General features: G+C 47.4%; 1 protein-coding gene across 2 annotated transcripts in view; it reads left to right on the top strand.

Moving 5' to 3' along the window:
* Positions 1-27,645, top strand: part of KIF15 (kinesin family member 15) — a 2,141,222-nt gene that overhangs the window by 1,222,415 nt on the left and 891,162 nt on the right. For both annotated transcript variants that reach the window (XM_069648268.1, XM_069648269.1), the window contains exon 22: positions 10,549-10,634. In XM_069648268.1, coding sequence (XP_069504369.1) covers positions 10,549-10,634 — 86 coding nt within the window. The remainder of the gene's footprint in view (positions 1-10,548; positions 10,635-27,645) is intronic.

The following is a 27,645-nucleotide window of genomic DNA, read 5'->3' as shown; positions in this document are numbered from 1 at the left end:
TATCATCCATGAGACAGGCTACCAAGTCAGTATACACTTGCAGATGGTGAAATATTTTGCAGCTCTGGCTTGATGCTGCTCCCCCTTTTGTGCTCCAATTCCTTTTTGTTGGACTGCCACTCTTTTTAAGGAGGGCTGCAAAAGGCTACCTGGCAGCAAGTTTGTTTTAATAGAAATGCAGAGCCTCTCTTAGGCAGTTTTTCTAATGTTTGCCATACATTTTCCCTACACAGTTTATTGTATTTTTGTGGGATTTTAAGCCCATGCTCTTGTTAATAGCATTTGTCCATACTTCATTTTCTTGGTGACCATTCGCTCAGCCAGACCAAGTGAATGATTTTCATGCTCTTTCAGTGAAGCCTTCTTACCTCATGTTCAGTGGATTGGTTTCTCCCGCAGATAGCCATCCATTCCAGTGTCAGATGCTCAAAAAACCTTTTGACGGTGGTGTAGTTTATCTTGACTCGCTCGTCGATCCATCTTGACTCGACGTGGTGCTCGTCGACTCCGGATGTGACGTTGGCTGCCGTATATATGCCCGTACATATGCTATGTCATTATGCCTCTGTACCTCGGTTACTTTTTTCCGCACGCTTGGCTTGCTGCGTGTTGTGTCTCAGTGCCGACCACGTCACAGAGGATTGTGGTTCCTGTCAAAAAGAATCCTAAATCGCTGAGGGGACGGGTGGGGAAGCTTGCGTTGAACGTCTTTTTTCAGTCTCTGGCTCGATCAACTACCAGATCATCGGAGCACGAAACAGAGGTGTCCACGCCCGAAAAGTAGGACAGATGCCGAAAGAAATCAAACAAGCGCGCACACTCGCAAAGCCACTCTTCCGCCTCATCCCACTAGAAAAAGTGCCGTCACTGACACCGCTCAGATTCCTCAGAAGAACAGGCTAAGTCCCATCTGAGTCCGGGTGTGTCCAGGGCTGAGTGGGAGGCCTTCAAAGAGAAAGTGTTCCAAGTGGTTAAAATGGACACTTCTGGTATGGTTGCAACCTCATTGCAGTAGGCCTTTTCGGCTCCAGTTGTGCCCAGTGTTTTTGGCTCCAAAGAGGCTGCGTCTGGTCAGACGCCTTCGGGCTGGACCCTGACCGTTGATTAGCTGACCGTGCCGTACCCCAGTCGTGGGCATTCTTTTTCGTGACAATGCAGTTGATCTTAGACGATGGATCGATCAGGTGCCGTTTGGCTTCGAGCCCGTAGACGGAGTGTGTAGTACAAGTGATTTTTTTGTTTTTGTTTCACTGATCAGGCTGATTTGATCGCCCTGGCAGAAGGGGCTACAAGATATTAGTGGGCTTGATATGTCACCCGACCTAGACCCTCCGCAGACACTCTGTAGTCCAATCTCCCCTACAGGAAGTCTAAGAAATCTGATGCCCTTGCATTAAAAAAAAAAAGGATTTGCATTGGTTAGCATGGCCCTGAAGCTCGTGAATGCGTCCTGTGTTTACAAAATATTTGCACAGCCTATGGAGGGCGATTGAACAGGCAGCAGAGCATATCCCTGCTGTGGAGAGGCAAGAAGGATTCTTATATCTGATATATGATATGTTATTTATAACGCGCCTATACACAAGTGTTTCAAGGCGCGACAAGGCAAGGGAGGAGAGGGGACAGAGGGAGGACCAAAAAAAAAAACGATCTTACTAGGCCTATGAGATCGTGCAAGTGCAGGGGGGTGTCTGGTGGACGATGGGATAGAGGTGGCCTTCCAGTCTTTGCAATCGGGCCTGGGCATTGCAGAATGAGTGGGCAGGGCAATGGGTACTGCTGCTGTGCTAAGCGGCCAGGCCTACTTGCAGAGTTCTGTGTTTTTGCCCAATGTCAAAGTAAAATTACGGGCGATTGCATTTGATGGCGAACACCTGTTTGGCCCCAATGCCGATGAGTCTTTAGCGAACTTTAAAGACTCCTTACTCCTGCCAAGTCTCTGGGCCTGGGTGTACAGCAAACAGTCAAACCATCTTTCAGTTTCTCAGCCAGAGGAAAGTATTACAGGCGGTACATACCTTTCAGGTGAAAAACACAAACCTCTAGGGCCACCAGACTGTGGCAACAGCAGCAGGGGCAGCACCCCCCACACAGCCGGTTTGAGTTCTACCTCCACGTTTCCCCAGTTGAAGGAAGTATTGGTGTGCCTTTGCTCCAGTGGCAGGAAATAACCTATGACGCCTGGGCATTGCAGCTCATAAAATGTGCCTGCCCTTTTAAGATGGCCCCCGGACAGACCACTCCGCCCCCCCTCTCGACAGCTGGAACAGGAGCTCCAGTAGGAACTGCGAGCCCTGTTATTGAAGGGTGCAGTGTAAGAGGTACCTCACGAGCAGAGACGATCAGGCTGGGATTCACAGTATTTCCTGGTACCCAAGAAAAGGGGTAGGACTTTGTCCCATTTTGGATCTTAGGGCCTTTAAACAAGTTCCTGAGAAATTCAAAATGGTGATGTTGGGAGAAATTATCCACACTCTTCAGCTCCAGACCTGGCTGGTGGTGTTGGATCTGCAGGACGCATGCTTAAGTGTTGATTGGATATACACCTGGTCCCTACCGTAGTATAAGTTGTAATCATCAATAAGGTGTGCTATTTGTCAAAGAAGAATCTGATATGGCCAGTTAATTGTAAGTACTACTATATAGCTTTTATTGTAATGTGATCTCATATGAGTATTACTGGTAATCTGTGTGATACTTGGATTTAAATACACATTCCCTGAATTTCCAAATCAAACATTAGGCTGTTGACACATAATTGTCTGCGGCAGCTCTGCCTATCTACATAATTATTAATACTTTGTATTCCTACTGATTTCAGGCTAGCCAAGATACACCATCCCAAGCAGCAGACTTACACAATTACGCCCACATCTGTGCGCAGGATCTCAACTGTAGCCTTACCACCTTATTTAATTGCATACTTAAGTGTGCGGGGACACCCACTACCAATACAAGGTTCTCCCCTTTGGATTAACCTCGGCACCCAGGGTCTTCACCAAGCGGATTGCAGTAATGGCAGCACACCTGAGGAGATCCGACATCCATGTATTCCCATACCTGGATAACTGGCTGATCCAGGGGAAGTCGCTGGAGCAAGTATCGACTCGCCTCAAGGACACACAGATTGGGCTTCTTCCAAAACTCCCACACTGCACAAGCACAGAGGCTCCAGTTCATCGTTTCGGTCCTGGACACTCGGGCAGGAAAGATTTTTTTTCCCCCCTGATGAGAAAGTTGCCAGTTTCAGGCAAATGGCAAATTTCGGTGCCTTGAAGGATATTGTCGGGGTGTGGGGTCAGTGGGCAATGATCTAGCTTGGTGGGCCAGCAGAGAGACAATGATGTCTGGGAAACCTTTCTAGCCTCTGTGGCCCTAAGCGCAGGCGGTAACGATGCGCCTCTGAAAGATTGGGGTGCTCACTAGAGGGATCTGCAGGTGAGCGGGATTTGGTCTATGATGGAGAACCAGTGGCATATCAACAGACGGGAGCTGTGGGTGATCAGGCTTGTGCTGATTGCTTTTGTGCCTTCTCTCGGGGAATCGCTTCCTGATCAGGACGGACAATAGAGTGGCCATGCACTACCTGAACAAGCAAGGAAGTCTCCGGTCCCTTCCCCTTTGCTGAGTGACAATGCAGCAATGGTTCTCCAGCATGGGGTCTGGCATGGATTCACATGCTCATAAATATTCCCCGTCGTCAGGCTGGGAATCCTCGGTAAAGAAAAAATCAGTATCAGTTTTGTTTCTGATCTGTCTTTCTTAGTTGTAATCAATCACTGGTCTCTGGGTCATACGGCCCTCAGCCAATGACTGCCCTCTCCCTAAACCCCGCCCCTGGCAGCCAGCCTCAGATTTTTACCGCACGTTCAAGTGTTGGGAGTCCTCGTGCTATAGTTCTTGAGCTTTTACTGCGTTTTACGTTTTTACAAGGAGTTTTATCTAATTTTTTCGGTCAATCGAGCCTCAATCTCCACCGTTTCTACATCCGATCAACAGGGACCCGTTTCGGAAGTTTCTACGCCCCTCAAGGGCAAAGTTTTCGTCTAGTTACGCTTCTTGGAAGATTCCAGAAGATCTGAGGCCTACGTCGTGGACATGGCCCAGGACAAGGGAACTTGACATCCGGATCCAAGCTGTTCAGGAACTGCCATGGATGCGGATTACAGAATGTTTTCAAGGAGGACGAGCATTTGAGATGCGTCTACTGCCTTCACAAAGACAAGACGCACGTGGAAAAGGACTGTGCGTTTTGCAAGAACCTGTCGGAACAGACTGAGGGATCGTCGGTCCCGCCTCGCCAGCTGGCTGGAGAAGGGTCCAGCAGTTAAGAGGTCCAAGCGGTCTTTTAAGTCATGTGAGGGCGCCCTGGCGACGGGGGCCCAACAGAAGGCTGTTGGGCAGAAACCTGTGCAGTTCCCTTAGGGACCACTGCAAAAGGCATAGGACTACAGGTGTTGACAGTAAACCCAATTGGTAGCAGTCTGTACCACCCAGATTTACCTGGTAGCTGTGGCTGAGCAGCCAGACTTCTCTCAAGAAGAGTTAGACAGTATATAGAGTATACAAGATAGGTACCAAAATACAGTAGCACAAGCAAACACTGATCAGAGCTTTAGTATCAAAGTAGATAATTATTTATTCAGACACTTATAAAAACGCTCCAGCACTATTATGTAAGCAAGTTCAAAACACAGTCGCTATTAATATATATACATCCCTTATTGCTTCTTAGACAAGTCTTAGTTAACACCACTTATTTTCAGACAGAGGTGAGCGCTTAACTAAAGATGGCACTCTAATAAGTTATCAACAAAAGGGAGGGAAAAGGCAGAAATTAGAAAAGCACACACCACTAATACTTTAGAAGTACCCAGCAAGGCAGGAAAGTCCAAGTCTACTTGTGAGCAAAAAGTTCAGAGGCCAGGCTCCCTCTTAGAGAGAACAGAGCACCAATGCGCCCAAGATCACACAGTTTAAGAGGCTTGAAAAGTCTTGCAGAGAGTTCAGAAAGGAATTAGTTCAGCTCAGAAAAGTTCAGTTAGCCAGCCTAGGGCCAACCCAAGTGGTAAGTTGAGGATTTAAGAGACACCCCACACAGACCATTGCGAGGGAGTCCAGGCGGACCAAGTACCTTGAAAGTGGGGAGGATCCTCCAGCGGGGGCAGTTGTTCCTGGCAGCGGGTGCAAGTCGCGGCGTTCGTCCAGAGGAAGAGAAGATCTCGACGTGGAGGAAAGCTGAAGGTCGTTGCACTGCCAGGGAAGAAACCAGCCGCAGAGTTCTCCGGTTAAAAGGCACTACCCTTTTATTCGAGGTAGTGGTAAAACGTGGTATTCCGGTTGCCCGGGTGCTTGGCACAGGCAAGGCGGCCACGAGATGATCCGGGAAGGCGAAAAGGCAGGCAAACTGGTTATCCCCACCAGTCAAAGGAAGAAGACTCTTCGGGATGAAGGTCTCCTCTGTCGTTGGAAGAAGTGAGGCGGTTCAGCAGGGCTCCACCGGTGGTGTCGTCGTTGCAGGTCGGCTCAGCTTCTCCTTCTTCGGATTCTTTTGTCCTGTGGCGACTTCTGAAGTTCCAGTCCCCAAAGCCCTGCTTTTATGCAGAAAACCCCCATTCATCAGTCCTAGCTGTCACTCAAACATGCTAAGTGGTGAGCCGGGGGCTCACCACTGGGCCAATCACACAAAAGTGCGACTTGAGTTGCCGAGGCAACTCAGTCCAGGGTGCCTAAACCCCCCTCCCACACATCCTGTAGACCCAGACAGAGTGGCACCACTTTTGGAGGCTTCTGTGGAGAAGCCCGCCAAAAAGTGGAACAAAGGGCTTGACTTGGGTTGGAGTTAGAGGCGAACACAAATGCCATTTTAAAACCGAGTCCTGGCAAAAAGACCCAACCGGGGAATAAATATTAAATAAATAACCTGGCGGTATCTTTAACATTGCACCAAAAAGTGGTGCGTTTAAAATGAATGGGAAAATCCCATAAAAAATTATTCTGGTGGAATATTTCGCGTGGTAACCACTGCCACCAGCCAGAAACTCGACGAGGGGGGACTGCACAGTGCCCCCTCGAAAAACAGACCCAGGGGCAATCTAATTACCCCTACCAGTACTTCCACACTATGATGGTTTGTACTGGTTCTGTTCCCAATTTAAGACTAGTAAAGTCAATGGTGACTTTACATGCCCTGGGAGACAGTAGTCAGTCACAGGGTATGGAGTCTATGTTTGGGGGTCACTATGACACCCCTGTGTTACTGCACTGAGGGTGCTGTGTAACACAATTACCAAAAACCCCATGAAACCCTACGGAGTAAAAGACAACAAGCCCTTGGTGTTGCCAGTTTTCTTCCCGTCGCCTTTGTCGCCGGCCGAGAGGACTTTGCACTCGCTGGATGTAGCTAGAGCGCTGAAGTTCTACGTGGACCGCACAAAGAGTTTTCGGAAGACATCACAGCTTTTTGTGAACTTTGGACCTGTGAATCACTGGAAGGCCCTCTCGAAGGCTTCCATTTTCAGATGGCTCTCTGGCTGCATCATGGACTGTCATGGGTTGGCAAACCGACCGTTGCCTGGCCGTCCGAGAGCCCATTCGACCAGAGCGATTGCTGCTACTACGGCGTTCTTGTCTGGTGTGCCCCTGCTGGACATCTGCAGGGCTCTATGTGGAGGTCGACGCACACCTTCACGAAATTCTACTGCGTCAACCGGGATTCCAGGGAGGAGTCCAGAGTCGGCCAAGCAGTGCTGCGCAACCTGTTGGCCTGATGATGGGCCTGGTGAAGGAGGTAAGAGTTGCTTAATGTTGAGTTTATGTAATGCTTAATGTTGAGCCTTGTCACCTCTCGTGGTTGTGCATGTGTGTACTGCTATGTATTCTTATATTCATGAGCATGTGAATCCATGCTGGAGAACAACAGTTACAAGTAAGTAACTTGTTCCTTCTGGTTGTTGGAGAACAATATCTGTTTCAGCAGTCCATCTGGGTCAAACGGAGAACAGTCTGGCAGACACTTTGAGCAGACCGAGCTCAGTCTCACATGAGTGAGAGTTCTGCTAGGAAGTTCTCAACTGGATCTTCACTCAGTGGGGTACCCCGACGGTGGATCCGTTTCCCATGAGGTCCAACAGAAAGTGCAGACAGTTTTGCTCAAGGGAAATTTCCAGAGACAGGTGCACTGAGGGATGCATTCCTAGTGGAGTGTGACTTTGACCTCGACTATGCCTTCTGTAAATGTGCAGAAGTAAGACCCTATCTCGCCCTGCTTCCCTACCTACACTGAAATAACTTGTCAGATGTCCAAAGCAAAAGTCCATATGTCAGATTCCTAACTCTGTCCCCCGCAATCTAAGTTTAAACTAATGGAAAAAAAGGGTCCTTCCAGACCAAAGGGAGTGGTTCACTTCCCATGGACAAAACAGTTCTGGAATCTTCAGACCTTTAAGTGTTGGGAAATGTGTCCCTTCCCCTGGCCTTGTTCACGCTTCTTGTAAAGTTCAACAATTGTTCGGGGAAACTCCTTCCCCTTGTTGGTACTTCTCAGGCTTTTTTCTGTCCCTGGGTCCCCGACCTTGATTGGCAGGCTTGGTTCCTTTTCTCCAGGCAAAGATGCAAACACAAATGGAGTTTGGATTTGTTTCGAAACTGGAATGGGTTTTTGACCCCTGTTGGCATACCTGGTTTCCTCTCTACTCGTGACTTTGACAAAGAACAGCCTGGATGCACTCCCAGGCTGTCGTGGATCCCTGACCCTGGTTGACACCCCTGGTTCCCTCACACCCGGCACTGCAAAAAAGAACCGCTTGGATGCACACCCAGGCTGCGGTGGATCCCTAACCCTGATTGGCAGCCCTGGTTTCTTCCCACCAGGCACTGTAACGAAGAACAGCAGCCTTGATGCACTCCCAAGCTGTGATGGGTCCATGACCCTGGTTGGCAGACCTGGTTTTCTCCCAATCGGCACTGCGACAAATAGCTTGGATGCACTCCCAAGCTATGGCGTCGCATACAGACCTGGTTTACTCATCTGCCAAGTACTACACGTACTGTCCTATCCCTTTCACAGTTCTCTTCATATGGGTGCGGGTCCCAGACTGCAGGTTTCCGCCAATACTCCACTGAACTCAGTTCGCTGTTCTGGCAAGTATTATTCACCGGATTAGGCTTTTGGAATGCCTTTTGACTTTTGCAAGGGGTCCCAGGCCCATTCATCTGCCTGTATGGTCTTATTTGCCTGCTTGGACCGTCTCTGCCAGTTTACAGGGCCCCAGCGCCTCCCCACTCATCTGCATACCTTGTTTTGTGGTCTGCGCTGTTCGCTGGACATCCTGTGCGCCTGCTGTCAGCGGTGGGGCTTCCGCTGCTTCCTTCTCTAGTTTCTGGAGGTTGGTGGTTCTGCCATACCTGCTTCACTCTCGTCAGCATAGGATCATTGCTCCATGGCTGCCGATCTACAGGGATGTTAGGAGCGGCTTCCCTGCTGCTTACCGCACTGTCCCTGCACATCAGACCTCCTTGACTGCGACCTTATTGCTCGGCTCCCCGGTCTGTCTTTCTTCTTCCCTGTGCGTTCTGTCTCCCGGTTGCACCAGGGTGGGCTTGACACTTCATGAAGTCCTTCTTTGCTTTTAACAGGGCTTCTTTCAATTGACTGTTGAGAAACACTAGAATGGGTAAAGTGTATTCTGTACTGCTCTGCACCTCCTCCTTGCCCAGTATTGAGTGAGATATGATGTTGTAACTCCCTAGAGATCTTTCACGACTCGGTACTCTCTACTTTTGTTAGTCTACAAAAATATATGGTGGAGGTAGGGGCGGAGAGGGAGGAGGTGAAGTAGAAGTGGGGTTGTTGTAGGGAGGGGGAGAAGGGCCGGGTGTTTGGCAGGGATACCGCGCTCTCCCGAAATGGTAGTCACTGATCCCCAAAGGTGGTTTCCCCTCCCAAGAGATGCATTCGCTGAGTACCACCCATAGGGGAACTATTGGGTAGCAGCCTCACCACTCTGGCCTCATGGGAAGGTGCTCCCCCTTCGGAAATGGTGATGACATCCGGGGATTCAGCACACTTCCCTCTGATTCCTGTCATCCTTTGGGTTCTCAGAAGGTTGAGGTTCAAGCAACCATGATCTTCATCGCCCCAGACTGGGCGAGGAGAACATGGTACTCAGAGCTCCTGGAGTTGACCATCTGCCCACCTCTCTGGTTGCCTCGATGGCCGGGCCTCCTTTCCCAGTTGGAAGGTCGGTTACTTCACCCGAACCCAGACTCCCTGGCTCTTGGGAGGATGACATATGATGACTGGGACCGCTCTGAAGAGTTGCTTGAGGTGGTGCTGGCTTCAGGCAGACAATCTAAAAGATCTCTGTATGCATGTAGATGGAGAAGATTTGGCGCGTGGTGCAGGGAACGCAAGCTTGATCCATATCTCTTACCCCACCGCTTCAGTGGTGGAGCGCTTTTTATCACTAGCATCATCAGACCTTCCGGTTGCAACAGCCTAGGGAGAAAGTGACTTTGCTGGTTTGACTAGACCCCCCTTACCTGCTGATTGTGGCAACTCTGTGCCACCTCGAAGATAGCGTGGCAACTCTGTGCCACCTAAAGATAGCCTGCCTTTTAATTCACTCATCTTCTTGATCCCACCTTGGTCTTGAACTTCTACATTTCCCATCCTAGTCTTCAGGAATGATAGCCAGCTTTTTGTGAGCTTTGCTGGTGCTCTGGAAGGAAGAGCTGGGACAAACTTACTCCGTCCAGGTGGATTTTCTTTTACATGTCATTGACATACCCTGGCTAACAGACGTGCCCGCTTGTCTTCAGGCTAATTCCTTAAGCGGTTTGGTTGCAACATCTGCCTTACAGAGGGATGTCCCCTTCTTTTCCTGCCAAGCTTCAACAACGGTCACACTGCACACATTTACCACGCATTGCTGCTAGGCTTGTATGGCTGGTGAGGAAGCATGCTATGGTCACACCGGTGTAAAGATTTGTTTAATTCAGGCCTAGTTCCTCGCTATACTCACTGCTCAGATTGTGGGCTGCTTTGGGAGACTTTCAGAGATCATGAATCTGTGAGAAGAAGGAATCCGTTACATCAGCAGTGTTCTTTTGTAATGGTAAATTCTTCAACCCATTGATTCCTCATTAACACACCCACTTACCCCTCAGACAGATTGTAATCTGTGCAGTTCCTCGTACTTGGGAGTACAGGGAAAATTGGCAGACGAGACCGGCTTTGGCAACTCGCATACATATTCCTGACATCACTTCTTGCGCCACAGGTCCCAATGATGCTGAGCTGGACTGGTGTGGTGCAACAGTGGGCCCCCTATTGGATGATAAATGTTTCTGATCCAGTCTACACTTGGGGGCTGAATGGTTAAAATATTGGGAATCTCCAGGTGGACAGGCTTATTCATCATTCATGCATGTGTTGGTTGTTTAGTTCTGTTTTTGTAAATGATGTTGTTTTTTTAAATAAAAAGAAAAGTTTCCAGGTAGTTACAAAATCAACCCTTATTCATGTAATTTTAATTTTTTCCAAAGAATCTTTTAGAGCTTTTGGAAACTGAGCGAGAACTAAAGCAAAAGTTGGCTTCTCAACTACAAGAAGACAAAGAAAATAGCTCCAAGTGAGTAATATTCTGTTAACTGAGACACAGTTTTAACCATGTCATTGCTCCAAATATATATTTTCACCTGTCTCACAAATAATGTGCATACGCCTTTTCCACAAAAGAGGTCTTTTCATTTTTTTTAGTTCATTTAGCTAGCCAATTTCATAGGAAATGTTTGAACCCAGGACGTTTATGGTTATTTTGCTTCCTTAAAAATACCCAGATACCAGAAGTTTTTCCACTTTGAACTACCCCATATGTACACATGCTTCCATTTTTCTGGAGGTTGTGGAGGTTCTGGGCTCACCGGATCTTAATCACCATGGATTGGGCAAGGAATTGGTTTCCCAGACCATGCGGAGTTGGCCGTTTGCCCACCTTGTTGGCTTTCTCAGAGGCAAGACCTCTTGTCAGAGTGGGAAGGTCAAGTGCTTCACCAGAGTCCCCCATTCGGCATGCGTGGCTCTTGAGAAGCTGAGGTATGAGGGCTCGGACCTAGCGGGCGAGGTTTTAGAGGTGTTGCTGGCTGCAGGGAGAAGATTTTAAGCTTGCTGCGGAGAAAGGGGTGCAGACCCCTTGACGTGGTCCACTTCAGTAGTGATGGACTTTCTTCTGTTCCTAGCCAAGGGAGGCTTGCAGGTGGGCACGATAAAAGGGTACCTAGCCTCTATCACTAATCAAGAGGTCACCAGAGCAAATTAAACTCCATTCCCATTGTATCTCTGTTTTTAAGCGCTTTGTGAATGTTTCCCTCCAACCCATTCATTGTTCCTGGTTGTGACCTTATACAGGTCCTGTCTTTTTTTATGGCTGCTCTATTTCAGCCTTTACAATCCAGCATCTATCAGGCTGCAGACTTCGAAGACCGCTTTCTTAGTGGACATCATGTCAGCCAGGCGCGTGGACGAATTGCAGTATTCTTGTAAACTGCCTTTCCTAAAGTTATTTAAGGGGAAGGGATTTCCCTCAGAGTAAGGCCCAAGTTTCTTCCTGAAGTTATCCCAGTTTCACATTTCACAAGGTGTTAGGGAGAATTCTCATTCTATGGCTAAATTCCCTTACCTATAGAGTCCCACAGCAGCTTTGCTGGATTTGAAGGGTTTGTTTCTTTTTACCTGCTAAGAGTGAGACTCTTTTTCCCCACTCTTAGGCATTTTTGCTATGTGTGTTGTAGGCTATTTTTGTGTTTAATGCCTATGGGATCTTTCTCAACCCCATAGGAACCATCTTTATTCACATGTGTTACACAGCACCCTCGGTGCAGTGACACAGGGGTTTCGTAGCGACCCCCAAACATAGACTCCATACCCTGGGACTGACTGCTGTCTCCCAGGGCATGTAAAGTCCCCATTGACTTTACTAGTCAAATCCTATGAACTAAACCAGTACAACCCATCTTACTATGGAGGTACTGGAAGGGGTTAATAGTTTTCCCCTATGTTCATTTTCAAGAGGGTACCCTACAGTCCCTCTCTCAAATGTTTCTGGCTGGTGACAGTAGTTACTACCATAAATATTCGACCGCAAATATTTCCCTATGGAATTTTCCCACTGTTCGAGGCTACCACGTTTTCTGACAGCCTCTAACATACCGCCGGTGCATTTTAATATTATCTTTGCTCCGGTAGGTTTTATTTGCCAGAACTTTAATATAACTTCTTTCTCGTGTCTTTCTCTAAACTCCTAACCCAGGTTGGGGATCCTTTGCTCGTCCTTTTGACGGGCTTCTACCGAGAAGCCCTCCTTTTGGCGCCATTGAGTCTGGTGTGGGTCCATTGTGTGGGCGGGGGAGTAGGACCCCTGGACAGGGTTGCCTCCGCAACCCATGTCGCACTCTATCCTGATAGGCTGGAGGGTCTCCCGCCAAGATGACCACTCCACTGTGTGAGTGACAGCTAGGCTGTATGAATGGGGATATTGTTGCATAAAAGCAGGGTCCTGAGGACTGGAAGAGAAAGACGTCGCCACTGGAACTAAGAAGCCGAAGAGGAGAGAAGCCAAAGACATCTGCAACGACTGAACCACCGGTGAAGCCCTGCTGCAGCGTCTCACCACTTTTCTACACACAACGAGAGAAGATCTTCATCTGCCAGAGCCTTCTTCCCTTGAGCTTGTGGGGCCAACCAGTTTGCCAATTGCCTTCCCGGTCCTGCCTTGGTCGAATCTCCCGTACCCTGTACTCGGAGGCCGGATAGCCAGGCACCAGTCCACCCGGACCGCGATTTAAAGGAGCGTACCTTTTTATTAGCCGGGCAGCATCGCGGCTGATTTCATCCCTGGGTAGTGCAGTAACTCGATCCTTCCTCCACGACGAGAGCCTCTCTTCCTCTGCTGGATCACCCGAACTGCAGGAACTAGCAGGAACAACCACCACCGCAGGAGCCACTTCTTCATTTAAAGGTACATTGTTCCGCCAGGCCGCCCTTTGTTCGCGGTAGCATTAAGTGTTTTAAATCCTTTACCTACCTGTTGGGTCGACCGCTCCTCTCTTAACATTGTCTTTTTCAACTTCTGCAACCACCTTTTCAAATTCTTTAACCAAAGACTTGACTGCAGCTACAAGAAAATGTTTGCTCCTGGGCCCTTGCCCTGTACCACGGACTCTGGCACAGGTCTACTGACTCTGGTCACATTTGTTAGACCTGCTTTCTTTAGATTGATTCTCACTGAGAACTGTGTTGGTGCACCTATTTCTTACAACCACCCCTTCCTTCCCTTTTCTAATCATTGTGAAATGCCATTTTGCTCAGTTTTGATTTTAAGTATTGCCTATACTGATGCACTGTCTTGCTGAACTGGTTCACAAACTGATGGTAAGTGTTGCTAGGGTGTATAAGAACCTATTTCTAGATAACTTGTGCTTTCCCTCCCTTGTGAGGAATTTTTAGAGGATCCCTTGTGTGTAGTTCTCACTGTGCCGTTTTGCTCAGTTTTCACTCTGGTTCACTTGGTCTACAATTCAACTTGGGAGTGTGTATATTTTTCCTTTGACTTATTCTAACTTGCTTGATGACTGTGATACATGTGTTTTATTAGAAGTGTATAAAATAAATATCTACTTTTTAATACAAAGCTTTGGTCAGTGTTTCCTTGTGCCTCTTCCATCAGCTCCTCGTTGGTTCTTTCGTTCCAGTGGCGACTCTGCCTTTCCAGTCCCAGAGACCTGCTTTTTATGCAGTTTTCCCCCACTCACACAGACTGGCTGTCAATCACATAGCAGGGTGGCTGTCCTGGCAAGGACAGTCACCCAGCCAATCAAACAGGATTGCGACTTGGGTTACCAAGGGAACCCATGGCAGGTGTCCTAAGACTCCTCCCTCACATCCTGCCTACCCAGACTTTCAGGCGCCTTAAGCAGGGCTTCTGTGCAGAAGCCTGCGAAAAGACGGCGAACAAAGGGACCAAACCTGGTTTGGCGCGCAGAGTAAAACACGAGAAAGACTTTAACTAAAGAAAATGGCGAATAAACCTAGCCGGAGCCGAAATAAAATGTATTTGGTCAAGCGTGTTTAAGTTCAAGGCTAATAAAATAGCCTAAAACAATACCATGGTTATATAAGATAACCGCGGTATGAAAAATAGGGTATTTATCACTGCCACTAGCCAAGTCTTGACGAAAAGGGAGCAAAACAGTGCTCCAAGAGAAACAGACAAAAAGGGGTAAGAATTAACACTTTCCAATACTCCATGTAAGATGGGTTGTACTGGGTCTGTGATTTAAAGAGACTACATAAAGTTAATGGCAACTTTACATGTTTCTGTGAGACAGTAGTCAGTCCGAAAAAATGGAGTCAGTGGGAAGTCTAAAAGACAACCTTGTGTCACTGCACTGAAGGTGCTGTGTAACACACATAAAAATGATGCTCATGGAGTAGGTGAGGCTCCAGAGCCCATGATCACACAAATGGTAAAAAAACACACAGCAAAACACATGGAAGAGTGGGAAAAAGGCTCACACTCTCACCAGGTGAAAAAAATAAACCCTAGAAATCCAGGAAAGCTGCTGAGTGGCTCATTAGGTAAGGGAAATCAGCCATTTATGAGAATTCTCCCTAACAGCCTCTTGAGCTACGCCTTGAAAATTTTGATTAAACTTACAGACCAAATTTATTAACAAACCCAGAAAAATGGGCAGACATTAGATTTCTTAATGCAATCCAAAGAAACTGCACATGCATCTGCCTCCATAAAAAGTATCAATGATCGCCATAGGGAAATAGACAAACCAATGCCCTCTACTCATCCCGTCGACCCCATTGAAGCGGCCAAATCTTATAATATTACTGAATCACCTTTAAGATACCCTTCTCGTAAAGATTGAAGGTAAAAAATGAAAAAATGCAAGCAACGATTACCATCTCCCGTCCTTTAGAACAGTATTGGAGAGGTCACCAATGATCCTAGTCAGCCATTAAATTCAACTGTTGCATCACTAGTAGCAATTAATGAAATAGCGTAGCGCCTTACGAAGCAGGTCAACAGAAAAAAAGAGCATCCGCCAAATTAGGCACTTTGACTAGCTGGCTGACCAGCCGGCAAGCCATTAATGACAAAATAAAGTAAAACCTACGGCATCTAGAAACGTTCCCAATTTACATCCTGATATTTTCTGGAAGATCGGCAGTGAGCCAACCTTGTTTGTTTATTATTTATAATGCGCGCTGGACCCAGAGATATCAGGGCACAACAGTTACAAGGTAATGCAAAGCTTAGTTACATGGAGTCAAAAGTGTGAGGCATGAGTTACAGAGCATGATAAACTGATATTTACAAATATTACAGGCTTTGTATACAGACATGTAGTAATCCCCCACAGGTAACATATGTTAAGTCATGATAGTGAAATACATTCTTACACTGGCAAAATGTACACATGTTACGGCTGTTATGTTATGAGCCCACGATGGGGGTTACAGCTAGGGGTGGGCGTTATTTACAGTTCATTGGACATCATGTGATTTAATGGTCGTTGGCTTTCAGCCATAGGATGGTGTTAATTCTAAAGTTAGGATAGGGTTGGTCTGTTCTCAGTGTAGGAAGCAGGGAGTTCCCGAGTTTAGCCGATTTAACGGGGAAACTATTACCTCCGATCGTGGTTGGTTTTGAATTTAGGGATGGACAAGCGGTTCCTTTTAGCTAATCTGGTGGTTCTTATGGATGTCTGTTTGTGGAATCTCTCAGAGGTAGATAGGGGCGACATTAATGAGAGATTTATGGGTGAGTGACAAGGTTTTTAGAAGTATTTTGTCATTGGTACAGAGCCAGTTCTGTCTATTCCCAGAAATGTGGTTTCTTTTGGAGATGCCTAGTGCCGCTCTAAGGGCATTGTTTTGTAATGTTTGGATTCTTCTAATAATGGATTTGTTGGAACCTATGTACAAGGCATTGCAGTAATCCAGGCGGGACAGTATGAGTGCACTGGCTAGGATGGTACAACTGTTGTTGGAGAGAAATGGCTTACCTGTTCTTATAAGATTGCATGTATAGGCCGTAGAGGACGCTAACGTGTTGACCTGTTTGGAGAATGAAAGTGTAGAGTCGAGGTAGAAACCTAGTGTTTTTACCTCCTGTGCTACCTTAATGCAGTTGCGGTCAATTATGAATGAAGAGTAGTCAGGTCCCAGTTTAGTTAGTGCGGGTACCCAGGATGATATCATTCAGGCATAGACCGTGCGTGGCCATCCATGCCTGGATGATGATGTACTCTCTGTTCATCAAGGCCAAATCCTTTTCATATTCCCCTGAAACTGGGAGGAGGATCTGGGTATCATCTTCATAGTTAGTGTAGGTGATACCAAGATGGTCCAGATCATCAAAAAGGGGCTTGGTGAATATATTGTACAGTGCGGGTGAAACACAGGATCCCTGTGAGACACCACAAGTGATGGGTATGGGGTCTGCAGCTGCAGAGGGGGACAAGACCTTCAAGGTTCTGCAAATGTAATAATATACATGTAAATGGTGACCATGAAGAAGAAATTGGTAATGATAGTACCAGTTCGAAAAATAAGAGTGGTCACATTTAGTGAAATAATGGACAAGTGTACAAAGAAATCATTTAATAGACCCTTACTGCTCTATCTCTGTGCCACGATTCCTACGTCACACATTTTTAAATCTTGTGATTTTGAATTTGTTCAACCACTGAGGCGACAGTTCGGTGCCACTACACTTGTCCATTGGGGTCCTTCCCTCCACAGCTGCCCTTATCTGAGCCCAAGAGGACTCAATGAACTTTCTCGGATGTGAGCTTGATGTAACACTGACCCTGAATCTTGTGACCATTGTTGTAAATGTAAGCCCAAATCTGTCACAAATCTGCCTGTACAAACAAATGTATCAGCCGAAAATCAACCCAGGTGGAAATGGCTCAAGAACTTGTTGGGCCAACTTGAGGCAGGCCAACAATGAGTAGTAAAACTTGGCTCCTGGAACACCTGAGGTCATTCCCATTTCCTCAGCCTAGGTGGCTCCCTTGATGTGATTATCAAATATCCAATATTCTTATTACAAGAGACCTGACTAATGGAAGATTTCCATACAGATACTCATTGCATTTATCAGAATCATGCGAAAAGGGGTTATCGGGGCCATCCATTTGGAGGCCTGTTAATGGGCATCAGTCATGATTTTTGGCAGTTATATCTGGCCATGATTTTGTGTTAGCAGTTGAAATCAAGGGTAAAGATGGTATGCTTATCCCGGATATCCTGGTCATAAATATATATGACCCTCCCACAAAAGAGTGTATGACAGACATACACAATGTATTAGATACTCTACTGACCAACTGGTGTTTAACCAATGGTAACAATGTTATTTTGGTTGGTGACCTTAATGACCATTGTGGGATATCAACTATGAAGGTGGGGTTTGAAAAAATTCTTCCCACCAACATAATGGTTAAACACAAGAGAAATGCCAGAGGTAGAATGTGGAGTAATTATCTTCAAGACTGGGACATATGTCCTCTAAATGGTAGAACCATTAGTGATAATCCTGGTCAAATGGCTTTGATTATCTTTGTGGGAATATGGCAGCTTTTAGTTACTTGAGTGATTTTGAAGTTGTGCTGTTACCCTTTAGTGACCATTCTTTGGTTTCAGCCAACTTCTATCTGACACTGTCCAGGTCCCACTACCATTGAGGTTCCTAACAATGGTTGTAAGATCAGATGGCGCCATACCAAAATTAAGAAAATGTCCAAAAATGACAACAATGTTTGCGTTGTCTATTGTATGAGATCCCCCATTTAGACTGTGATACTATTTTAACCCTCATTAGAAAATGGACAAAAGAAGTAGCCTCAGTGCGTGGTACTCCGATTGTGGGGTCTGATAAGAGTCACGAGTTTCCATACGACAGAGAATGTGTGATTCAAAGGCGCTTACACCACCAAAGGCTTTGTAACCTGAAGAGGTCACTGTCGTCTCTGACGGAATATGCCATCCAAAGCAAACATTTGAAAAATAGCTTCAAGGGATGGTGTAAACGCCGTTTTGAAAAAATCAACTCTAGGTGGGAAGGCCTAATTACAATCATTCAAAAGGGCAATAGCAGGGCGATATGGAACGTGCTAAACAAAGCCAGGGGGGAATAGCTTGCCCCAGCCTTTGAATGCCATTGGAGCACATACATGGGCAGATTATATTTCTGCCAATATGTATGATAACCAGATAGTGGAAATAGTTGTTAAAACCACAGACTCTTGGCCACTGGCATTCAATAGAAATGCGATAATCAACATTATAGGCAAACTTAACAACTCCCGTGCTTCTGGGCCCAATGGTCTCGCCTCAGCCGTTGTAAGACATGACCCCTTAAACTTGTCGTTGATTATGATGACATTATTTAAAAAGGTGTGTTTATAAAAAAGAATTCCTGAGTCATGGTCCACCTCGATACTGATCCCTGTGCATAAAGCCGGGTCAAGAACCATGCCCAGTTATTACCAAATATTATCACTACTGGATACCACAAGTAAAGTATTATCTGCCATAGTTCTTAATCATCTACAAAACTGGACAGATGAAAATAAGATCCTTCATCCTTTCCAATCTGGCTTCCGGCCAGGGTCAAGCACTACCTATAACATTTGAATACTGGATGCAATCATGACAACGGCCAAACGGCACGGTAATCCTTCAGTTTACATCACCTTCGTTAACTTCAGCTCTGCTTTTGGCAGAGTAAACCGCAACAAATTGTTGGTCATTCTGTCTAAATATGGCTGCCCCAGATGGTTATTAGAAATCTTGACGAAGTTGCATCAAAATAATACGGCACAAGTGCGTTTGGACAGTAATGGAAGACTAACAGGCCCAATAAAAATTAATAAGGGAGTTAAACAAGGCTGTTTACTAGCGGTGTTGCTTTTTAACCTGTATACTGCCGAGTTAATTCAGCGCTTGGAAAAATATGCGCACTGCCCTATCAGATTTAAACTCACAAAGGTCTCACCGCTATGTTACGCTGATGACCTTGTTATAACAGACCATACGATAAAGGGCATGAAAGCCATACTGGAATAACTAGTCCGCTTTATAAGTGAATATGGGCTGACTAATAATCTAGATAAAACCAAGCCCATGCTGATAGCATCCACAAAAGTAAACAGACCTGTTATGAACATTAGTTGTGGTATAATCGACCATACGTGCTCTTATAAATATCTCGCAGTCGAGATGGATACCAAATCGGGTTATCTACCACTAATTGAGAGGAAAACCCAGAGAGCCAGGCACATTACTAATCTAGTACACAACTATGACCTGCAATATGCTGGGTATACCTTGAAAGGAATCATGATACTCTATACCCAATGGTTTATACCAGTAATAGTTTACAGCCTTGAAGCCCTTAGTCTTGACAATTTGTCATGGCTGGATAAAATTCATTTTTGGTACTCCATTCTAAGGTTACCTCCTTCTTGTTCCATACAATACAAAAGAGCACAATTTGGTCTAACCTCTATAAAAGCCATTGTTAAATATCAGAGATTTACTCGCTCTGAAAGCTAGGTACCATCCAATCAGCAATATTCTGAGGATCATGGGAAAAGGAAGGGGTCTTTAATCTAGATAGAAGCAAGTACCCTGAAAAGTATGATCTACTCTGTATGGCCTCGTATGCGTCTCTTAATTGGTTGATAGATTGATCGACATGCAGTAGGTATAGTGCCATTAAGAGAGCGTTCATACAGATATCCCGGCTGCAAGACTGTGTTGATAACTTTTAGTATATGGGCAAGTTACATAATTACGTATATCTAGATGGGATTACTCACACCTATCGCTGTCCTCAACGGTACTGGATTAGATGTCTGTCCCCATTAGTACGTAGATTTAGGTTGCTCATGCGACTCAACCAACTTCCATTGAGAGCTACGCTTGGAACACAATGGCAACTGGGACTTTCACAAAGGTATTGTCGAATATGTGGTATCGAAGGTAACGTTGAAACTCTAAGGCATATACTGACTGCGTGCCCCAAACCTGTGCCGTTATATAGGCATATGTATAGTTGACATGCATAATTCTGAACATGTTGAGTCTGTACACTTTTGGTACTTATGTCTGAATACATCGTATGAAGTTATGATCCTAGAGCTGTACCATATATGGAGAATGGCTATGCACATTATTAAAATTGATATAAATGTATAGGAAATGCTTTCACGAGCTGTTATTTGTGAGAAGTTCCACAATTTATATCCTCGCAGTTACAGAATTTGTATTCTCCATTCATAACAGTCGTGAAATGCATAGTGGCAACCATGATTTAGACTGAAAATGAGAGCTTGTAATATGAATACTGTAGTCTGTGAGAATTATTTATGAACTGTAGAGTTATGTAGAAGGGAAGGTATGTTTATGATTTTTACGTATTTTTCATGCATTCTTTAATTGTATGTGGTTGAATGAATTAATATTGGATGTTATTATTGGTACTATTATTGACACTAGAGGTAATCAATGTACTGATGATGATCTATGTGATTATTCTATGTGATGCATTTGCTATTGTAAAAGTTCAATTCTAACTATAAACAACAATAAATAAATATGCGCTCACAACAACTATAGCGCAGCCTAAGTTCCTGGTCTTCAGTGATCCTCATTACTCGACTCTGCTTCCTTGTGGCAGTTTTTCTGCCATTAGCAAAAGGGAAGTCAGTTTTTGATAATTTAAAGGTAGAGTCTTGGAAAGTATTTTCAATAGTTTTGAATGGCAAGTTTTCTGACTTGTATCAAATTTTTGAAAATGTATTTTTAGTAGTTTTGAGCGGCAAGTTGGGCTTTATATAACTCGGCGGGAATGGATACAGAGTTACCTGGGGAGGGACTTTTACTCCTGTGCGTCTCCCCTGTCTCGGTGTCCCACATATTCTCCCTAGTGGGAGTTTGGAGCCTGGCATACCAACTTTCCACAGAGGTGGGTAATGAGGGTAACAATATGCCAAGGCATGGGGGATTGAGGAAACATCCTTTAAGGAAGGAGGGTATGTCGTTTCCTCCACTGATGTCATCGGGGCTCCCTGTGAGTCACCTGCCCTAGGTGGTCCTCCTCATATAGCTACCCCCGGGGTGAGGATCGGTTAACATCTGCCATCCCCAAGTCATATGTTGACATCCTTGGATTATCACAATAGGCACATTGCATGACATGACTCCAGCATCAAGTACTATATACAAATGTATTAATTTTCAGCACCTTATGTTCACCTGCCATGCATGATAACTTTTATCATTAGAGCATGCACAGGCCAAAATACAATTGGGTGTAAGCATTTATTGAGACAAAAATAAAATCCTGTCCTTCTCCAGCATGGGGTCTGGCATGGATTCACATGCTCATGAATATTCCCCGTCGTCCGGCTGGGAATCCTCTATAAAGAAAAAATCTGTTTGTTTTGTTTCTGAACTGTCTTTCTACTAGTTACCAATCACTGGTCTCTGGGTCATACTGCCCCCCAGCCAATGACTGCCCTCTACCTAAGCCCCACCTCTGGCAGCCATCTTCAGATTTTTACCGCACGTTCAAGTTTTGGGATCCTCGTGCTATAGCTCTCGAGCTTTTACTGCGTTTTGAGATAATTTTTTTTTTTTTTTTAAGAGTTTACTCTTATTTTTTTGGTCAATCGAGCCTCAAGCTCCCCTGATCGTACTTCCGATCAACGGGGACCCGTTTAGGAATTTTCTACGCCCCTCAAGGGCGAATTTTCATCGAGTTTTTGCTTTTCGGAGGATTCCGGAAGATCTTTTAAGGCCTACCCCGCGTGGACATGGCTCAGGACAAAGGAAACGCGACGCCTGGATCCAAGCTGTTCAGGAGCTGCTCTGGATGCGGATTACATAATGCCTTCAAGGAAGATGAACACTCTTGGTGCCTCTACTGCCTTCACAATGACAAATCGCACGTGGAGAATGGCGTTTTGTAAGAATATGAACGAACGCGACAATGAACGAACGTCGCGTTCGACTCGCCAACTGGCTGGAGGGGAAAAGCCCTGCAGCAGGTGAGAAGAAGTCCGAGCAGTCTTCTATGATCTTTTAGGGTGCTCTGGCGAGGGGGGCCAAACAAAAGGCAAAGCACCGCGAGTCCGCAGGCACTGGGAGCGCCGATGGTTCAGGCTCCTTGGCTGCCAGTCAGGGCGCAATGTCACAGACGGCATCAACCACGAGCCCAACACTCTGGCTCGGTGAATATAAAGTTCGAGAACCCGGGTAAGCTTCGGGAGAAGCCCCGGTCGATCCCGACGGCGGCAGCCGAGGGGGAGCGAGACAGCGACCCTCCCCCAAAGGTGAAGGCCTCGGGCGCGCCCAAAGTCGCGAAGGCCCTGATTCACCCAGCTAAGGCCTCGATCGAAGGAGTCGTGGCAACACTGGGGAAGCCTGTGGAGACAACTTCCGGGCCTAGAGTTTCCCTGCCACCCCGGAGGGAATGCTCTTTTCAGCCTATCGATAAGACCCCCATGAAACCCCGGGTGGAGAAAGGGGCGTGGGGCACGGTAGCCATAACGGACACTGATACCACCTCTGAAGATGAGCTGATTGGCATTGCAAAGATCCTGGACAAGAAGTCTGGTCCTACGGGAGGGATCCCGACGAGGCAGACATGGAAAGCGACAGTAGAGCTGACGAGGAGCCGCAGATCTTAGAGGAGACGGAGGACCCTACTCCCTAGCCGTCGCTCCCGTCGCAACCGGTGCCTATGCCACAGGACACCTCGGGAGCAATCTTGATGGCTATCCAGGCCCTGTGTACGGTGAGAAGGACAAGGTTGCCCTTAACCCCAGCGGACGATCCAGCGGCACCTGGACCGTCATGAAGCCCACCGAACAAGCGGAGGCGAATCCATCCTCCCCCTCCTTTCCAGCCCTCACCTTCTTCCCCTCCACCGAGGGACGAGACGGGGACTGACGAATACGGTAGTGACGACGGGAAGGATCTCCCATCACCTCCTGCTCGGGCCTCCCCTCCCGACGAAATTGGCTCTTAGCACGCCATGATCGCCAGGGCTTCGGAGCTCTACCAACTTTGTCCCGGAGAACAGGAGGAGGGTTTCCTCTACCAGTGACTGGAGGCCAAGAGGAAGACCGTCCTCTCAGTACCGTTATTAGATGACATCTGGGACGAAGGACTGTCACTAATCAAGAACCCATCCACGGTGCCTACCAAGAGGGACCGATATGAGAAGAAGTACCGAGTCCCAGATTCTGCCCTGATGTGCCTCAGAGCTCAGCCGTCCCCAGATTCGGTGGTCTCCGCAGCAGCCAAGAAGAAATCGGCAGGGGCGACGGGATCAACTTCCACTTCCCCCACCTGACGGCGAGGGGAAGAAGCTGGACGCCATGGGGCGACAAATCATCTCATCGGTGGCGACGACCATCAAAGCGGCCAACGCCCTTGCGGCGCGCTATGACGGGGAGCTGTGGTTCAAGATCGCTCCCTTCTTGGATTTCCTCCCAGACAAGAGGGCGGAAGCCCTTAAAATCCCACAGGAAGGCGAGGTGGCTTCGGATCACACCATCACGGTGGCCACAGACATCGCCGACAACGACTTTCGCCAGATGGGCAACAGCGTTTCCCTTTGCCGGCGTGGTTGGCTTACGGCCACCGATTTCCGTCAGGACGTACAGACCAGGGTACTGGACATGCCCTTAGACGGGAACAACCTGTTCGGCGAAGCAGTGGACAAGTCGCTGTAGGCCATCAAGGCAGACACCGAGACCACCCGGGCCTTGGGTTCTCTCCATCAGCGACGGCCGCCCTTTCGGACCTCCGGAGGCAAGTTTCAAGGTGCCCCAGAGGATTTGGTGGCAGTGCCTCGTCGTACCCCCAAGCGGCCCGTTCATTGTCGCAGGAGGCCTACAGAGGCCACAGCAAGGCTGGAGGATGTCGCCAAGGAGGCCAAGGCCTCGGCAAATCAGGATTGAACCGGCCGCGGCATCGGGCCCCCACCGAAGCACCCTGGTTGGAGGCCGGCTGGCAAAATTCGTCAGCATGTGGGAGTCCATGTCCACCGATCATTGGGTGCTGGACACGCTGGCCCACGGGCACACTCTGGAATTCCAAAGAAAGTGTCCCCGTCTACCACCTGTGGCCAGGAAGGAAAACCACCTCCCACAGCTACTTCTGGAGGTACGAGTAATGCTGAAAAAGGGAGCGATATAACTCGTCCGAAAGAGGCTCTGGTGCTCCGGAGTGTACTCACGGTATTTCCTCGTCCGAAAGAAGACCGGCGGTTGGTGACCCACCCTGGACCTTCGTCATCTAAACAAATACATCAAGTCCCAGAAGTTCCAGATGGTCACCCTCCAGCACGTACTGGGGCAGCTGGAGGAAGGCGACTTCCTATCGTCACTGGGCTTGGAGGATGCCTACTTCCACATCCCCATTCTCAAAGGACATTGAAAGTTCCTACGATTCGTGGTCCAAGGGCGACACTATCAGTTGAAGGCCCTTCCCTTCGGATTGAAGTCGGCACCCAGGATCTTCACCAAGTGCCTGGCGCCAGTGGCGGCGCGGCTGCACCTGCAGGGGATCCACATCTACTCCTACCTGGACGATTAACTAATTCGAGCAAAGTCAAGACAATTCGCCGTCGATCACACAGCGAAGACCGTCCAACTGCTCACGGATCTGGGATTCTCGATTAACTTCGTGAAATCCCACTTGGTACCATCACAAGACGCCCTGTTCCTAGGAGCCAGACTCGACACAGTGGCGCGATTGGCTTCGCCGTCGGAGGAAAGGGCGAAAGCCATACTGGGCAAGGTACAACGGCTGTTGACCATGGACGTGGCCAGGGTGAGGACCACCAAGTCCCTACTCTGCACGATGTCCTTGTGCATCTACCTCGTGCGCCTATGCAGGTTCCGGATGCGTCCACCGCAGGAGCTCATCGACGCCTGCTGGATGCAAGCGGCGGTCAGGTTCGAATACAGGATCTCACTCACAAGACCTTCCGCCCAGCAATCCGGTGGTGGGGCACCCGCGTGCATCTAGCGGCAGGCATGGACTTCCAGACCACGGCACATCAGCAAACAGTAACGACGGACGCCTCCCTGGAAGGATGGGGAGCACACACCGGAGATCTCCACGCAAGAGGCCTTTGGCTCCCGGAGGAGAGGTCACTACACATCAACGTCCTGGAGCTCCGAGCTGTGTTCTGGGCCCTTAGATCGTTCCTTCCGTCCCTCAAGGGCAAGGTGGTGAGGGTCTTCACTGACAACACCACCACCACGATGTTCTACATCAGGAAGCAGGAGGGCACCAGATCCCCAGCCCTATCCAAGGAAGTGCAGGATCTGTGGCACTGGGCCGTTGCCCAAGGGATGTTCCTGGTGCCTTCCATCTGGCAGGAATAAAGAACACCATTGCCGATGTTAGACAGAATCCTGTGCAGTGCCCTTAGGGACCACTACACACAATTAAGACTACAGGTGGCAATACAAGTTTTACCTTTTGGTACAAGCCTGTACTACTATGTTAAAGTGGTAGCAGTAGATGAGCAGCCAGGCTTATCTCGAGTATATGAGCAGTAGCAGAGATTACACAAAGGGACCACAATCACTGTGACTCAAGCAAACACTGACTCAAGGTTTCAGGTAAAAAATATAAGTACATTTATTTTTAAACCATTTGTTATAAACACAACACATAATTCAAAAACCACAATTTAAATACACTACGACTAACCAATTCACTTTGTACGGTATAACTTCAAGGTAAATACCCTGTGTTTGAGCGGACCAGTGTTGTGAAACAAAAGACGTTATCGGGAATACACTTGCGATCACTTTTTAAGACAATAATGACAGTTCGGTCTTACTAAAGAAACACGTATCCGCTGCAAGAAATGTTACCGGGGCAAAAACACACTTAGCACCTGAGATACCCAGAGAGAGTTGGGGGCAAAAATCATAGGCAATACTTTTGTCAAGGCAGACAGAACCAGAGAACACTCTTAGACAGAAATTCAAGAGTCAATAGGCCGGAGCCAGTGTCAAGTGGAACCGGGTTCTTGTTGTCAAGGATCACACAGTCGGATAGTTCACGATTCAACGTAGCCAGGAGTACTTAGATATTGTCAATAGAGGAAGCAAAAGTTATAAGAAGGAGGGAAGACAAGGGCAAGCCTTGAGGCGAAGAAAAGGTATTCACCCTAATTCCTCGAGCAGAACACAGTACCTTATTCAATGAAGAGGCTTGTGCCAAGGCAGTTGTTCCTAGTAGTTTCCTGCAGACCCACGGTTCCTGGAGCTTCGATCCAAAGGAGGACGTCTGGAGGGGTCTGAACCACACAGGGCTGAAGCCGGCAGCAGCGATGGTGAATAAAAGGTGCGCTCCTTAAAAACAGGAGAGGCTCTGCAGATGGCTATCCGGACCACTACAGCAGTGTGCAGCGATTTCGACCACGAAGAGGATCCTCTGGCTGTAGAAGATGAGCTGGTTATCCCCACCAAGCTCAAGGGAAGAAGACTCTGGACTGAATCTTCTCTGTCGTCGAAGGGTAGATAGCTCAGGACTGCAGCAGGGCTTCACCGGGACGGGATAGTTGCAGCAGTCGACTTCTTCTCCGCTTCTCTTCGGTTTCTTGTAGTTCCAGTGGCGACTCTGACTTCTAGCCCAAGAGACCTGCCTTTTATGCGAAAATCCCCCATTCACACAGCCTGGCTGTCAGTCACGCAGCAGAGGGGTTGTCCAGCCCGGACAACCACCTCAGCCAATCATGGCAAAGTGTGACTTGGGTTTTCTAGGATACCCTGTGCAGGGGGTGACTACACCCCTCCCTCACATTCAGCCCACCTAGACACCCAGGCGCCTAGAGGAGGGCTTCGTGGCAGAAGCCCGCCAAAAGACGGTGAACAAAGAAGGCAAACATGGTTTGCCGCGCAAAGTAAAACACAAGAAGGACTTTCCCAAAAAGAAATGACGAATAAACCCGACCAGAGCCAAAAGAAAAAGTATTTGGTCAAGCGGGTTTAAGGTGGAGGCTGATATAATAGCCTAAAACAATACCACGTTTTTATATAGTATAATCGCGGCAGAAAAGTAAGGGTAGATACCACTGCCACCAGCCAAGTCTAAATGTCAAAAGAGCGAAACAATGCTCTAGGAGGTACAGATAAAAAGGGCTAAGGATTAACCCTTTCCAGTACTCCATGTAAGATGGGGTGTACTGGATCTGTGGTTAAATGACAACTTTACCCTTTTCTGGGGGACAGTAGTCAGCCTTAGAAATGGAGTCGATGGGAAGTCTAAAAGACAACCCAGTGTCCCTGCACTGAAGGTGCTGTGTAACACACACAAAAGCAGGGGGCTACTGAAGTGGTGTACTCCAGATTCCACAATCACAAAAATAGATGAAATACACATGGCAAAACACAAGTAAGAGTGGGAAAAAGGTGTACACTCTTACCAAGTGGAAAAACAAACACCAGAAATCCAGCAAAGCTGCTGGGGGACTCACTAGGTAATGAGGAAAATTAGCCATAGAATGAGAATTCTTCCTAACAGCC

The sequence above is a fragment of the Ambystoma mexicanum genome, chromosome 2q (genome assembly GCF_040938575.1).
Source record: "Ambystoma mexicanum isolate Mex_15411 chromosome 2q, UKY_AmexF1_1, whole genome shotgun sequence".
In the NCBI taxonomy this organism is placed as follows: Eukaryota; Metazoa; Chordata; class Amphibia; order Caudata; family Ambystomatidae; genus Ambystoma; species Ambystoma mexicanum.
Note: the sequence above shows the minus strand (reverse complement) of the source record. Positions and strands in the feature narration are given on the sequence as shown.